General features: G+C 40.6%; 2 protein-coding genes across 2 annotated transcripts; one reads left to right on the forward strand and one right to left on the reverse strand.

Moving 5' to 3' along the window:
* Positions 1-806: 806 nt before the first annotated feature.
* On the reverse strand, positions 807-1,640 carry LOC111655956 (heat shock protein 30-like). Its single transcript, XM_023407532.2, has one exon. It carries the CDS (start codon positions 1,591-1,593, stop codon positions 910-912), a length of 684 nt encoding a protein of 227 aa, XP_023263300.1. The 5' UTR covers positions 1,594-1,640; the 3' UTR covers positions 807-909.
* An 816-nt stretch (positions 1,641-2,456) lies between these two features.
* Positions 2,457-10,346, forward strand: stbd1 (starch binding domain 1). The gene is made up of 3 exons (XM_023407512.2): positions 2,457-2,980; positions 4,511-4,932; positions 5,862-10,346. Exons 1-3 carry the CDS (start codon positions 2,698-2,700, stop codon positions 9,009-9,011), a joined length of 3,855 nt encoding a protein of 1,284 aa, XP_023263280.1. The 5' UTR covers positions 2,457-2,697; the 3' UTR covers positions 9,012-10,346.
* Positions 10,347-15,976: the final 5,630 nt, after the last annotated feature.

Genomic DNA, 15,976 nt, shown 5'->3' on the forward strand with positions numbered 1-15,976 from the left:
CTTAAATTAAAGGTGTGGTGTATTCCAGTTGTAACACTCTTCGGATTTAAGTGCCATCCCACCAATGTTACACAAGAGGTTTAGTTTCCTCCTCACACGGAGAAAAACTCAGTCTGTGGAAACAGTTGCATGATGTCGTCTGTGGCTCTGCAGCGAGCTTGAAAAAAACAACACTGAAGATGTCATCAGGGTCGACATATTCTCAAACTCAGATTATCTCAGACTCTGATGTTTTTTTTTTTTTTTTGGATAACATGTTTCTCAGTCCCAGGCTTCATGAAAGTGCAATACTAAATCACTGGAGTGTCCCTTTAATGAACCTGTTTGATCAGTGAATCGGAACCAATAGATTCTTATTGGTCTTCACTCTTTAATGGTCATAAACTATAAAGAGTCTTTTCTATCATTCATTTATATGTCAAATGAACAAGGTTTTTATTCCACACTTGACCAACCATAGCTTCACTACCAAGACAAACTTTGTTTATGAATTTGATTATTTATCACTTGACAACAACATGAATATGTCTGTGATGATAACAGACAATATGATGAACCTGTAAAAATCCCAACGTATGAACGCCACCTTGTAGATAATTAGAGTAAATGCATAGCAGATCCAAGTTGTAGCATTATAATGAAGTTGTAAATGAAAGCTTGATGAACCTGTTTGATTGATGAATTTAAGTCTCCATTCTTTAAGTGTCAAACACAGTAAAGTGTCCACTCTAGCATTTCAAGTTCTACTTTTTTGATCTTCAAAGCTAAATTTATAAACCAAGAAAATAAAGAGCAAAACGAAAACCTATGGTTTTAACATTTATTTATCATACCCAGTTCTTACATATATGAATGCACATATAAATATCTACAAAAATCATTTATTACAGATTTTCACAGCAACACTGATCAGTCCATGTGTTCAGGTTTGTCCTGTGTGCTGTTGTGTGTCTCTGTGCTGCTGTCCTCTGTGTGTGAACACACACTCTGCTGTGTTTTGTCCTCCAGGCTCCTCTTGATAGTCAGCTCTCTCTCAGCCTCCTCAGCACATGGAGCTCTGGCTGCCTGGATGCGGAGCTTCCCGTCTGGAGCCAGGCAGCAGGTGACGGCTTCAGGGTTCAGTTCTTCAGGCAGATCAAACTCCTGTCTGAACTCCTGGAGTCTGTAAGAGTAGGAGCCCTTCCCGTCCTCCTGCTTCTTCTCTGTCTTCCCACTGACTCTCAGCTTCCTGCCCACCTGCCTGACAGACAGCTCCTCTGGGGAAAAGCCTTGAGTGTCCAGAGTCAGGTTAAAGTGCTCTCCCTCTTTCTCCAGCTGGTAGGAGACTGGCTGCACGGCCACACTGCTTTGGAAAGGCTTCGTCTCCTCCAGGATGTTGTGTTGAAGTTTGTCCATCAGCTCCAACCTGCTGCACAGCTCCTGTAGGTTTCTCTGCAGTCGATCCTGCTGGTAGAGCAGAGGTGTGACCTCTGGCCACAGAATGCGTACAGGCCAGTAGAAGCTGAATGGACTGAGGGCAGACTGGAATCCATGAGAGCACAGCATCTTCAGAGTGTGTTTAGAGTTGAGTCCTCTTGTTGTGAGATGAAACATTGTTACAGTGTCTGTTGTCTTCTGTGTTGCTTGTGTTGTTTCTGTCTCAGCAGTGGGACTGTCCCAGCTTTTATATTCTAACTGGAGGAGCTCCAGAGTCTTCAGGAACTTTCCTGTCGTTACCACAGCTCTCCACTGGGAGGAGCTGTTACTCAGGTCTGCTGATGTTGCTGGCTCACTCTGGTGTGTTCATGAAATTTCTCATGATGACAGAACTCAAATTGGAGGATAGTGCAGTTTTCTGAATTTGCAAGTTCTCCTAGTTAATGTTTTGTTCAATCCAAGAAGATTTCTCTCACCAGTAGCCTAGATGTATGTCCTGTTTTTGTCAATAATCCTATTATATAACATAGATCAATATTCTTGTCCTGACTACTTTGATTAGTGGAATTTATTGAACCAAAGTTATTTAGTCATTCATTTAACAATAGCCCACTGAAAGCAAATGGAGAATTCATGATATGTTATCTTTATTTGGAATCTGTCTATTATCCATTCACTTTAATGTATTATAATTCACTATAACTGCAGTCAATATGGGGAAAAAATAAAATATATGAGCAGGCTAACCACCTCAGGTTTACTAACCACCATACCCCTGGATTTGTTCTATTATTTCACCAAAATCTTAAATAACCTTTTTCTGCTCATGTAGGAATACAAACAACCACCATGGGTGGAAATGAACACTGTTGATGGGACAAATCCTCTCAAGGTGGGGGCAGAATCTTATCAGATTGGGTTCATTGGTTTCACGTGGACCTAAATCCAATCAGTCGGATGTGACACATCGATACCCGAGCTATTACTAATAGCTGCATCGTGCACGTCGGCGTGAAGCAAGCTGCAAAAACAATCTCCTTTCCCTTTTTTATGAATGAAGGCTGAGTTCCCGTGATCCAGTCAGCCAATTGGCAGCTCGCACCTGCAGCCGTTTGCAGCTCTGCAGCAACAAGAGGTCACTACACTTGAAAACGTGGAGGAGAGCGGGGAGTCCACAGCAGCGGCAGCCTGCTGCAGATTCAGTCCGATCACGTCAGGCCTTCATGCGCACGTACATACAGACATTATAGAGGGGCTTTGTTATTTAATCAACAGATTGCAATGTCGCCGAAAGACGGCAACACCGTGGCTCTGGAGAGACGCATGGATCTGGCCTCGCTCTTCTGCATGATCGGACGGCACGGTCCCGCCGTGGCTCTGGCTGTAATAGCGATGGTATCCGTGCTAGCGGGTTTCATCATCTACCGGACCGTGAGGGGGAAGCGGAGGAAGGCCACGGCCGCAGCCGCCGACGGCGACAGCAAGAGCCCGGGAGACGCATCGGTGATCCGGCCGGGACTAGAGCCGAGTCCGGAGGAATCGCACAGCTGCGTGGAGTCAACAGGTAAGAGATCCAGATAACATTTCCACAGGGAGGGAGGCTGCTGCGGGTTACAGGTGTGGGAATCCACAAGTCAGTATATTAACCTATAGCTAAGTAATAATGATTCTGTTTAAGACAGAAGCTGGAGTCTAATATTAAAACCGAGCTAAGTGCTGAGGAATATCTTATATAAGCCCTGTAGGAAATACAATACCACACAGACAACATATAGCCCTTTAACAGGGCACTCAAAATATTATTAATTTGTAGGCTGGTTACAGTGATACCGTAGAAGACAAAAATAGATGATCATAACGTGCTATAAAGCCATTATTAACGCTGAGCAATTTGTAATAAGATGACCTCATTCTGATCCAAACACATTTAAGCGGATAGAAATTCATCCACTAATGTTGGTTACTGTTTGTCAGTGATGGGGTGTAACTTTGATTTAAATTTGAGCCATGAACCTTACTTGAGTGTTTCCATACTCTACTCCACTACATCTAAGAAGGAATAAATGTTTGGCTACTGCTTACCTCGACATTTATGTGACGGAGTTATTAGTTTCTTTCCAGAGTAAGACTTTATGAACTAAACATAAAATCATAAAATATGATGTTGTAAATTAAACTACCTTACAGAATATACTAGTAATAGTTCAAATTGGATCAAACTGTCCAACTATAACAGTAAAAACGCTGCTCACATATAATAATCTAGAAATATACGTATATAGGCTATAATTACATAACACCCACAGAGGCCGTTCACCTGTATAGTATGTACTTTTACATTTGACACTCACAGTTTGTTAATAATACAAAAATAGATAGAACAATATTGAATGCAGGGCTTTCACTTATAAGTGAAAGTCTCATCTATTTCTAATCAAAAGGCTACTAGTTGTGGAGTATTGCAGACCCAAGTCCACATTTGATTTTTTTTTTCATTAAAATTAATCAAGCAAAGTAGATATCCTACATTTAGAAAGATAAATCAAATAAAAACAAAATGTTTCATTAACATGGAATTTCCCCTTAAATATATTTTGTTATGTGGCATGTGGTAAAATTGACATGGTTTGGATTCAGATATAGACAGTGAGATAACATTGACATATAAGGGTATACTAGAGAGATTGTGGCCAGGTTAAATAAGGCCTTAAATGGACAAAACCAAGAAATCAATCTTGATTGTATTGATTACTTTTCCTGTGATCAGATCTTTTTCTGTTGTGTCATTTAACAAAAGATATAAAAGGTGGATAAGACAAAGTTTTACCTGCTTTTTATTTCTCTCCTTTGTAAACCAATGAAGATACTCAACATAATTTAGAATTTTAATTAAATGTCTGTTGGTTAGTTAACACTAAATAAAAACAAATAAAACCTAGAAATTCATCAAAAAAGAAAGTATATTAGTTGATAATATTAGTGTAAAGTATATTTTTTTTTTAATTATTAATAAGTTCTTATTAAGTTTTATACTCCTGTGAATTAATTACATAAAAATGCAAAATTAAAGTTAAAACCATTTATTCTTTTACAGATGTGAGTGATGAAGGTTCATCAGACATGAAGGAGGACACTGATTCATTTCAAAGTGATCTACAAATCAGGCATCGCCGTGCCGCTGCTGCTGCCCCTGCCCCTGCCCCTACTGCTGAGATACCTCCACCATACTCTCCTCCTCAGAGTGACATCCAAATACCAAACAACAAGCACACCACTTCAGATGGCACAGAGGAAATGACAGTTGTGCAGGACTCTGACAAAGTGGCAGAGGCCAGTCCCGACCTGCAACGTGATACTTACACAGTGGCTGAAATGGAGGTGGAGGGTGCTGGTGATTGCCAGCAGGATGCAACAGATGACACTGTTAAGGATGTAATAGAAGAGGTCCGTGGTAATGATAGCTGCTGGAAGGAGCCTGAGCTGATTAATGATGAGAGCCACGAGGAGGAGGATGAAGTAAGCAGCCATTTTATTGCAAGATATTGAGAAATTAAAGTCACAGCTGGTCAGTTTGATTAATAGCTGAAAGGACATTTTAGGAAGTTATATATTGGCATGGATAAATGCAGTAATATTGCTCAATTGATTGGTTGTACTAGAGTGTGACTGGGCATACCATAATCAATGCTTTTATATTAATAATCAATCAAATAGCCATGTGCAATGGCATATGCAGCAAATAGCAGATTGGACAAAGTTAGCAATTAGCCAGTGAACAAAGTGGAACATCTGGCAGTTAAAGAGTCAGATATTTTGGATGTGCAAATAAGCAACAGTTCGCGAACATATTAGCCTTAACTACCTTTTGTGAGGTGATGATATCTAAGGGTATGTACTGTGTCAGCCTGATGGGACGTTCTTCTGCCCCCAAGTGGCCAAAAATGTATAAATGCAGCGTTAATGGAATAGGTCAGTATATTGGGCACTTATTTACTTTCTTACCAAGAGTTAAATGAGAGGATTAAATTTATATATACACAACAAGGAGATGGTTAGATTAGCATAGCACAGAGACTTCCAAAGCTCACTAATTACCATGTTATATATTGTTTCCCGTAGCAGTTTTCTCCTGCGTTATGCTAATATAGCAGAGGCTGGCTGTAGATTCATATTTAGCAGACAGATGTCAGCATAGTAACAATCTTTTCATCTAATACTCACTTGGTTTTTCCAATTTCACTGAAGTATTTCTATATGGATTTGGAGCACCAACCCAGTGGGAATATTTCTCTCACCTACATATCCATTTCTATTAGACCTCATTCTTTCTGGGGTTTCAGACTAGCACAGGCTGGGAGATCAATCACAGGCACTTTGGCTAGTACAATATCTATGCGTACTTTATATTAATATATGATATTCACTTTCTTTTCATGTCTTTTCAGGTGTTTAAAGCAGAAGATCAGGAAGAAGAGAATGTGAACATAGACAAGGATGTTTCAGATGGGAAAACCAGACAAGAGGAGGAAAACTTTCAGTGTGCTTCAAACAATCAAGTGTACTTCGACCAGGCCCCTCCTATGAGTGAAAATGTTGATGATGACAGACTACAAGATAACGAAACCACACCGGAGACACACAGTATGGAGTCTAACTTGAAAGAGCCTCTTGTTCATATCGAAGATGTACCCAGCACTTGTGTCTGTTATAGCAAAGATGAGGAAGTTGAGGAAGAGGATCACCATCCAGATAGTACTGATTACAGTAATTATTCCAGCAATCGTTTCTCTCCAGAAGAGGAAGATAAAAAGGAGGGTGAGAAGGCAGAAGGAGAGTGTGTAGTCCAACAGCTAATTCCTCAACAAGTAGAAAACCTGCCATCTTCACAGCAGGACCAGTGTGATGACGTGACAGACAAGGTGACGCCGCCAATTCGGGATAGTGATTGGGATGATGATGGTGGTCTGGCCGGTGAAGTGACTGAGGTAGATATAGCTGAAGACCATGTTCTTACAGCTGCCAAATTTGACGTCCACCCACCTCAGTCTGATGAGCAACAACCACAGATTGAACAGACGACAGACGAAAATGATCGTACAAGCAATCAAGAGGAAGGTGTTCTTCCCACTGTGGCTGATCAAGAAAACAATGAAACTGGTGAATTTGTTGAAATTGCCCCGCCTTTGGATAAAGACGCAGATCTCACTATTCTTGGCTCTGACTTGCCATCTATCGAGAAAGCAATTCAGTGCGAAAACAATGAAACTGGTGAATTTGTTGTGTTGGCTGAAGAAAGTACTGACCTAAATAATGAAGCCTTTGACAAATCCAGTGTTGCTGCTGGTCCTGATACTATTGAAAATCTAACTGCTTCTGTAAAAGGTGAAGAAATGTCTTGTCCTCATTTGCCATCCATCTACAAAGATGAAAAAAGTGACCATGTGGAAATGGTTGAAACTTTTGACGAGACAATGGTTAATTCTGCTACCGATGCAGCCGTTTGTGATGTTAGTATTACTACACCTGCTGTGTCTCAAGAAATATATCATCCTGACATGCTGTCTTTCTCCCAAGACCAACAAAGCGTCCAAGCACAAAATAATGAAGATTTTTCTGAATTTACCATCAGTGTTGCTCCCGAATTCGATGTCCACCCACCACAGTCCGACGAGCAACAATGTCAGATTGAACAAACAGATGAAAATGGTCTTACATGCAATCAAGAGAAAGGTGCTCTTCCCGCTGTTTCTGATCAAGAGAGAGAGAAAAAGCTGACTAGTGAAGCCACGGTTCCCAGTGGTGAAGAATGTGACAGTTCAAGTGTGGTACAAAGCCCTGCTCTGCATTGTCTGAACCAACCTGTAAAGGTTGATAACTGTGATGATGATGTGTCTAGAGTCAACACTGATGCAAAAGCTCAAATCTCAGGCATTGTGGATTTCCCTGATCTGCCACTGGATTGTCAACAACCACAAAGTGAAGCGAAAGATGAAGAAATCGCCCCACCTTTGGATAACGACACAGATCTCACTATTCTTGACTCTGACTTGCCATCTCTCGAGAAAGAAGTTCTGTGTGAAAACAATGAAACCGGTGAATTTGTTGTGTTGGCTGAAGAAAGTATTGACCTCCAAATGATAAATAATGAAGCCTTTGAAAAATCCAATGCTGCTGCTGGTCCTGATACTATTGAAAATCTAACTGCTTCCGTAAAAGATGAAGAAATGTCTTGTTCTCATTTGCCTTCCATCTGCAAAGATGTTTGTGATAATGTTACCATTACTACACCTGGAATGTCTGAAGAAATATCTCGTCCTGACATGCTGTCTTTCTCCCAAGACCAACAAAGCGTCCAAACACAAAATAATGATTTTTCTGAATTTACCATTGGTGCTGCTCCTGTCACGACGGATGACCTTAACCCTCCCATGTGTCACATTCCCTTGCCGTCTTTCGTGCAAAGTGAGTTGAGGGATAATGACAAGGACAGCATGTCATCTCCCGGTGTTGGAGAAGAGAGCGGGATTTCAAGCATGGCGGTCAGCCCTGATTTGCATGCTGCCGGTAATGAGTTTGACTTGACCATTGAAAAAATGATGCTTCCGGTAATGGATTGTGATACACAGTTTGAAGAAAGGACGGAGGCTCAAGAAAGTGTTTTTGCTGCTGGTGTAGTTATACCTGTCATTAATGAGGATACATCAGGTATGGTGTTTGGGCCTTACCCATCACGTCTCTCCCAGCAACCCCACAGTGAGCACACCGACGACGCTAAGTATGAGTCATACGCAACCAATGAGGACATGTTTGGCCATGAGATTGAGGACAGTTACCACAGAGCAATGGAGCAGTTCGTGGTGCAGATTGCAGCAAGCACAGTGATCTTAACCGATGACCCGAAAGAGCAAACGGACGTGAAAGCTGTTGTTGAGGTTGTAGAGATTAAGGAGAAGAAGGAAGGAGGAAGTGTTGCAAAGAAAGTGAAAACTGACACAGAGAAGCAAAAAGAAGAGGAATATGAAAAGACTAACATCAGTATCATGGAGGCAACTATGGACAATAACGAATGGATCACAGATAGTAACAACCAAGTCCTTCCCTGGATGAACATTTCTGTCCCACCTTTTGCCCAAGACCACACAACAACCGAGCAGCTTCCCACTGAAGATCTCACAGATGCTACTTGTACAGACACAGATACCCCGCCTTCCACTGAAGTCAGACAAACCAGCACTCTCTCCCTCGTTGACGAAAACACTGAACATAACAAAAAGGTTGTGGCTGTCCAGCCCATGCCTCAGAACGTCAATGTGACCTTTCGCATCCACTATGTCACCCACTCGCCATACCAGACGGTGGCTGTCACAGGAAACCAGCAGGAGCTGGGAAACTGGAAGGAATTTGTCCCACTAGAGAGGGCCAAGGATGGGCACTGGGCCACGGTGGTCAGACTGCCCACAGAGAGCCATGTGGAGTGGAAGTTTGTGGTGGTGGACAAGGGAGAGGTGTGTCGCTGGGAGGAGTGTGGCAACCGACTCCTTGATACAGGCTACGGAGATGACTTGATTGTGCACAAATGGTGGGGATTCTTGTAGGGGGAGTTTGAGAGGAAAGGGCGGGCAGAGGTGAGAGGAATTACATGACATGAGAGTGACATGTATAGTAAGCTTTGGTACTGAATACTGGACCAGATAGAATTCTAATTTATATGTACATCCCATCACAAGACCCAAATGAATATAGTAAATGAATTAAATCTAAAAGTAAATTAGGTGTTAAATATGATACAGTGAAATATAATGGAATAAAAATGTCAGATCTAGGTTAAAACTGGGTTCAATCTGGTTGAAAAGGGAAACGTTTTTTAGTATTACAACTGATAATTAACCAACAACAATTTAGATAATTGATATATCATTATGTTAGTTTTCAGCCTCTGCAATGTGAGCATTGTTTGCTTTTCTCCGTTTTATATTATTGTGAATTTGATACCTTTGGGTTCTGAGTGTTGGTCGCACAAAACAAACAATCCAAAGATGTCACTTTGGACTCTGAGAACTTGACGTACAACCCAACCCTACAATGTTTAAATGTGTACATAGGTAATTTTACACTGAAAGAGTCAGAAAAACTTCAATTCTAACCATGTACAGCCCAGTTTTGTTTACCTGCAAATTTCCATGATTACTCCAATAATCTAATGGGACTTTTCCAAAAGGATTGCCTTCTAATAGCCAATGATTAAGTGGATTTTTCAGTGAAAATATTGCCATCAAAAGACAGAAGCATTACATTAAATGTCTTCTATTTTTTTGTGGCAATATCTTTAATTATGCAAATTGCACCTCTTTAAATGTGGGTGATTTAATGCAAGTGTTAATTTGTAAATGGAAACTTTATTGTACTGTCTATATGCTGCTTGAATACTTCCCAACAATCATTAATAATAATAAATGCACATAGTTCACTTTTACTACAGCAATAATCAAAGCAATAATTGTTCTGTATACTGTATGGCTGGTGTTATATCAGGTATTCTAACGTGTTTACCACTAAACTGTGATATAGTTGTAACTTCGATGCTGCTTTTATCTCGTGGGACTCCGTGCATGCAAGATTGTCCCATTGTTGTTCTATGAATGTGCCTTTTAAACATGACTTTTTCTATTAATGTGTTGTAATGCATCAAAAGGTGTGTCTTTACAGGCCACTATTTTCTTTGTTTCACTACAACCTTAACTGAATCAATTACAGAACATTGAGTATTTCTCAAATTTATGCTGTCAAATTTCCTTTCACGTGATCAGTGTAGATTATTGTCTCTATATCACAGATTATATCTTAATATGCAATATTCTGAAGATGATATTCTTGAATGTTATTAAGATGGAGTTGGTTACCAAATAAACAAATCTTCTAATTCACTGAAATACCTGACGTTTGGAGGTCATTATTTTGTTCCGTTTTTTTTTTTTTGTAGTTGCTCAATCAATTTAACAACTTTTTTTTACTGCTATGTCCATTCATTTTCATTTGTTCCACCAAAAACAGAAGAGAAGCTCGTTTGTGACATGACAGCATGCTGTATATCCCACTCTGTTAAATTGTCTCATAGCTCAACGATATGATTTATTAAGTACAATATATGTCTAGAAAAAGGGGGCTTGAACTCCATTTCCTTTATATTTTTTAAAATTGAATCTATTCATGATTCAATATGATAGATTCAATCTATTATTTTTCAACCAAGCACGTACATGTACAAGTGGGCTGTTGCTGTCTACATTTGTGTGAATCATTTACTGCTGTTGCAACAAACATATCTTGTGAGTTACCGCCTTGAAAAAAAGCTCTTTGAACTGATAACCCAAATCTTCTTTGTTTAGATTTCTGTGATTGGAGCCAAATGCCAAGACCTTGTCTTGAATCCAGCTGGCTCAGAGGCGGATCACGCAGGGAAAGCGTCATTAGCATGCATATTTTCATGCCAGCTTGTCAGCTCCACTCAGCTCAGAGCTGAAGATGAAGAGAAGTGCGCTTCGTGCTTCCAGTCCACAGGCTCTGTGGATGGTGAATAATCTGCACACACTCACACGTGCACATGCACAAGTGAGATTTTTGCTAGCCATGTAAAATATTAATCTGCACTGCAGGGGGGGCAGGAGGTGTTTTGTGAGGTGATTTCAGAGGATAAAGCCCTACGTAAGAAATGCTGAAAGCGAGAGGGAAGGTGTACTATGGGAAGAAAGAGGGATTTCTTTTCATCTGTAAATTAGATGTTAATGGTTCATTGGCAGTCCAGCAAAATAGAAGAGTTCAGAGTGAGTCATGCACATTAATGAATTACAAAGGACAACAATCGACAAAGGCAAACAGATCATTCAATGTGAATGAACAAAAAGGCTTTTGAAGAGTAAAACAGGTGCACGCAACAGCAACAACTCTGTAGAAATTAAAAATATATATAAAATAATTATTTTACTAACAAGTTTCCCATGTTGAGCTGCCACTGTGTGCCATCTACATGTAAATGTGACTGTCTGTGAAATGTGATCCCTGCTCCACATTTGGAAGACCCCTCCATCCACAGTGACTAGTACTTACAGGAGCCTCCCCTTGGATATCGAACCCTGAGCCTCTTCAGGATTAACACCATGCACCTTTTAGCCAAACAAGTCCTTGGGGACTCATTTGACCCACTTAAAATGGGGTCAACAGAGCTCTGCCCCATGTGTAAGTCACGTTATTTCTGGCGTCTTTTTCTATTTCAAAACACAAGTTCAGGGAACTTTTGCCTGTTTGCCCGAGTGCAGAGAGCCAAATATGACAAAACACTATGTTATATAGACGCTCTGTTTACACTGAAAGCACACTGACTAACTAACGTGATCTCCTGGGTCGTGTGTGTTGGTTTTGTGATAAGCAACACACTCCCTCACTGCTACACTGCTAATGTGGCAGCTGGGAGTGTGTGCACTTTCTAAGGTTGAAGGTAATCCTTTATTTAGACACAAGGCTTACAACTGACACCACTCACATTCTACTTATGCATCTCTCTCCCTCTCTGTCTTTGTATGTCTCTGTATCTCACTCACACACACACACACACCGTTCATCAAACATCTAAACAGTTAGGACAAATTTGATCTCTGTTAAGGCAAACGTCTTAACGCTGAGTCTATGGTCTAATTTGGAAACAGCTGTCTGTCTGGCTCTTCACATACACCGTTTGGTTGTTTCAAGTGAACAAGGCCTTCACATCAACACCCTAAAATGATTATATAGCATGTGTCTCCTCAAAGAACAGCTGTAAGCAGCTGTATTTAGATGTTTCCTGTAGTTGGGTCAGATAATCACCGTCTTCGTTTCATAATTAAATCACCTCCATTTTGTTTTCTGTATATGCACATCCACTATACATACCTTTTTTTTGTTTACAATTAAGATTAAAAATACCATCAGGTTGTAAGACTACAGGAAAGGTTGCAACGTTCATTACCCACTACAACGTGAAAGTACTGACATTAAACTGGCTCTAATCAATAATTTTATAATGTCATTGTATCAAATGGAATGGGAATCTGTAGGAACCTGAATCTGTAGCGCTCTCCCGCTTCACAGGGAAGGGCAGACAGACAGTAGACAGCATAATGGAGCAGCTGTAGTCAGGTATTTACCTCAGGAGTTTTTGGAAACCCAAAAGAGAGCTAGAGGAGAGTAAATAATAAATGAATAAATGACTTATATTTGCCAGGTGGCCAGTAACCATGGTAACTGCTGTACTGTAATAAACTATGGTATAATATTAACATGCCTCTTCAGTGATCCGATCACAAGTGGTCAGCTCTTCATCAGTTCACACCTGGCTTTAAAATGCGTCTCCAGTGCGTCTTGATTGACCACTTGGGATCGGATCTCACTTCCCCGCTTTAGATGCAAATAAACAGGTATGTGGTGTTGTTGTTTTTAGCCAATCGACAGACGGGCCCGTTGTCAACGTACTGCGTGCGAGTGAGGGGGCACTGAGGGGTTGAGCGAATAAATGTGCTGCACACAGGTCTTACAGTGAAATAAAATTGTATCCATTTGAAATAGTAAAATATTTTCCGTTCATTATGAAACTTTGGTGGGACTAATCAGACTGTGGCAGAGGACGTCAGTTGACGCAGGCGGTCCAGGACGCATTTGCGCTCACACTGCAAAAAGAATGTGGCCGCTTGTGGCTAAGACCACCTCTGAATGTGGTCTGAGAGATCTGATCTCAAATGCGTCCTCATTGCGTCTTGGGTGCGTTCACACCTGTACTTAGACCTGATCACTCGTGGTCCGATCACCCGACACTGATGTTAATTTCCGGGGGAGCGTTCAGACTCAATTCAGCGCAAACCTATAGGAGATAACCTAAATATTAGCCTACTTTTAAAACAAGGCGATTTGTATGAGATAAAGGAAAACCCTCCTGTTCTCCCTCAGCCTGACTTTCATGTTATGTTCTTGTTGTTTTTACTATTTTTCTACATGAAATTTAAACAGAAGGAGCAAAAACACAACTAAGGGGGAGAAGACCCCTCTGAAAACCCACCTGGTCTCTGGTGGCCAGTTTAAAGCTCGTGCAAAACAGGTAGCATTGGTGAAACAGTGGCAATCCCTACCTTAGGCGGTCGTGAGGTCGCATTGTCTGTCCATTCCTCGATTATTTATATCCCTTTAGTCCACCGATCAAAAGCATCAAAAGACGTTTCCATAAAAGTATTCCAAGTTGTGAATATTGTCATGTGAGGTCCATGGCAGAAAATCCAGCAAGGTATTCTTCTTCACTTTTTCCGACATGAAAACTCAAGCTCCGGCTGGGGAACGTCTTTTGGTTTGATTGGCTGTTTTTCAACCGGCCTGCAGGTGCATTACTGCCACCTACTGGACTGGAGTATGGAACGTTAGATTGGCAGGAAAAATAGATAAATGATAATGAAAAAAACGAAATTCTCTTTGTCAACCCTGTGTTTTTGAGACAATCACTTAGATGACTGTAAATTCCCCCTAACGCATAAGGAGGTTCCCAGCAGCAATGGTTTGCTTAGCCACCTTTTATGCTGATCTGGTATTGGGTATGTTTGTTTTCTTTAGTTTACTGCCCAGTTATGAACTCATAACCAATGAGTGAGCCAGCTAACATTTTCTCTTACTAAAGACAACAACAGAACATCTGATTGGATAACTTTATTTTGATGGTTTTAGCTTCGTTTCCACTAGCAGCCAGCTACCTCTGCTGCCCATCTTTCTCTCTGTGTCTATAAACAAATTGTTGTCTTTCATTGTAGAATTTCAGCAAACACAATGGATTATCCACAGATACCATTAATATTCCAGATTTAATTGAAATTATGACCATTAAATTTCAAGATACCTTGTCATGGACCAAAGTTAGTAAAGGGGAAAGTTTGACTTGATTCAGCAGCAGACTAAAAGTCAGAGTCAATGTTGTGAAGAGCTATCCTCTGGGGACATTTTAAAAATGTAAATGATGTCTGTTGCCTGAAGTGAATGCGTTCAGACACTTTGTTTGATTGCTCTCAGCAGCCTGGTTGCCTAGAAGACTGAAACACACAGTGATCACCAGTCCACACTGGACCGCCAAGTGTGAAATTCTCTTTCTGTTGAGCTTCAGTATGCTGTCTCCTCTTACAGAGCCCAACCAGTCAAATCAGGCTACTGCTTTCCACTTAAACTTTGACCCAGGAGGATTGTATGATAACATCAGAGAGTGTAGGCATGTATCTGTGAATATTTCTACATTCATTTGTACTTTGTTATGTCTCATAGTGTTTGCAGGCACGTGGCTCACTGTACGTAAAATCCCATCCATCTTCTCTTTCCTCTGTCCCTGATTCATTCTAATTTTTGTGTCGAATATGAGGAGGTAGCCATCTATTTTGAATCAAACTGCTGTTTATTCTTGGAACAATAAATGTGAGTGAAGTGTGTATTAATAGATAAAGGGATATAACAGTTTGTTTGTTTTCTTTCAGTGAGCCTTGTTGTAGATCTTGATTTCTCAATGACATGGGCCAAAAGATGAGGTTGTACAGGTTGTTAATCTAAAATACAATCTTAAATTGTTTCATGAAATCATGAAGACCAAGATAACAGTATCGGTATACCATGTCATGATTGTGGTTAGGGTGTGCCACACAGGCAGGCTATTTATACAGCATGCCAGTCCTCATTCCTGTTCCATGCTGTGGGATCATGCAGTGACCTTCACAGGAGACTGTGGAGCTGCTGACTGTGCTGCATGGCCATAAGGGGTGGGGAGGGGGGTGAGCAATGAGAGAGGGTTAAACTGGAGGGGAAGGAAGCTACAGTATATAGAGTTGTATTTTTTAACCCTTATGAAGAATCTATTTGGCATTCAGGTGCATAATGATACATATATGTGAATATTTGTCAATCTGCATGTGAGAAGACCAGAGCAGCAAAATCTAAGACTTCTAAAAACACAATTTAACAAGCTGGATTTTATGTAATTTATATATATTTTTTCAGGAATTTTATTCCTCTTCTTCATCTCTTCAGCCATTGGCATTTCTGCAAACCTTTTATTAACCTTTTGAATGTTTTCATGAACACTAAGCCTGTGTATATTCTCATTTGTCCAGGTCATAGTATCCTAAAGGAGTTTTTTAAATCGAAAACAACTGGACTAGGTTATTTGTCTGTGAAGACGTTTCACCTCTCATCCAAGAGGCTTCATCAGTTCGTGTACGCATCTGACCAGGCTAGGACTGGTCCTAGTCCGTGAACACTAGTTTTTTTTTTCTTTCTGCAAAGCACAGGCTCACTCAAAGTAAACATTTCTGCACAAACCCATAAACTGTAATATACACCAAGCTGTTCCTTGAGGATCAGAGAGCTTTTCTGGATCCACGAGATACAGGGACAGCCCTCTACCAGTGATGTCATTGTTCACCGTCCCAGAGGACACTGCGGTTGTGGGCTGAATGCAGTGTGTGTGTATGTGTGTGTGTGTGTGTGTATATCTACATACAGATTGTACAGTACA

Source organism: Seriola lalandi, unplaced genomic scaffold (genome assembly GCF_002814215.2).
Source record: "Seriola lalandi dorsalis isolate HSWRI2012SDOR001 ecotype SW California unplaced genomic scaffold, Sedor1 jcf7180002054337, whole genome shotgun sequence".
In the NCBI taxonomy this organism is placed as follows: Eukaryota; Metazoa; Chordata; class Actinopteri; order Carangiformes; family Carangidae; genus Seriola; species Seriola lalandi.

Excerpts from the sequence above, each read along its gene's own strand:
- stbd1 (XM_023407512.2), top strand. The coding sequence starts at position 2,698 with ATGTCGCCGAAAGACGGCAACACCGTGGCTCTGGAGAGACGCATGGAT. Across the intron at positions 2,981-4,510 it reads CAGCTGCGTGGAGTCAACAG|ATGTGAGTGATGAAGGTTCA; the intron begins GTAAGAGATCCA and ends ATTCTTTTACAG. Across the intron at positions 4,933-5,861 it reads GCCACGAGGAGGAGGATGAA|GTGTTTAAAGCAGAAGATCA; the intron begins GTAAGCAGCCAT and ends ATGTCTTTTCAG.
- LOC111655956 (XM_023407532.2), bottom strand. The coding sequence starts at position 1,593 with ATGTTTCATCTCACAACAAGAGGACTCAACTCTAAACACACTCTGAAG.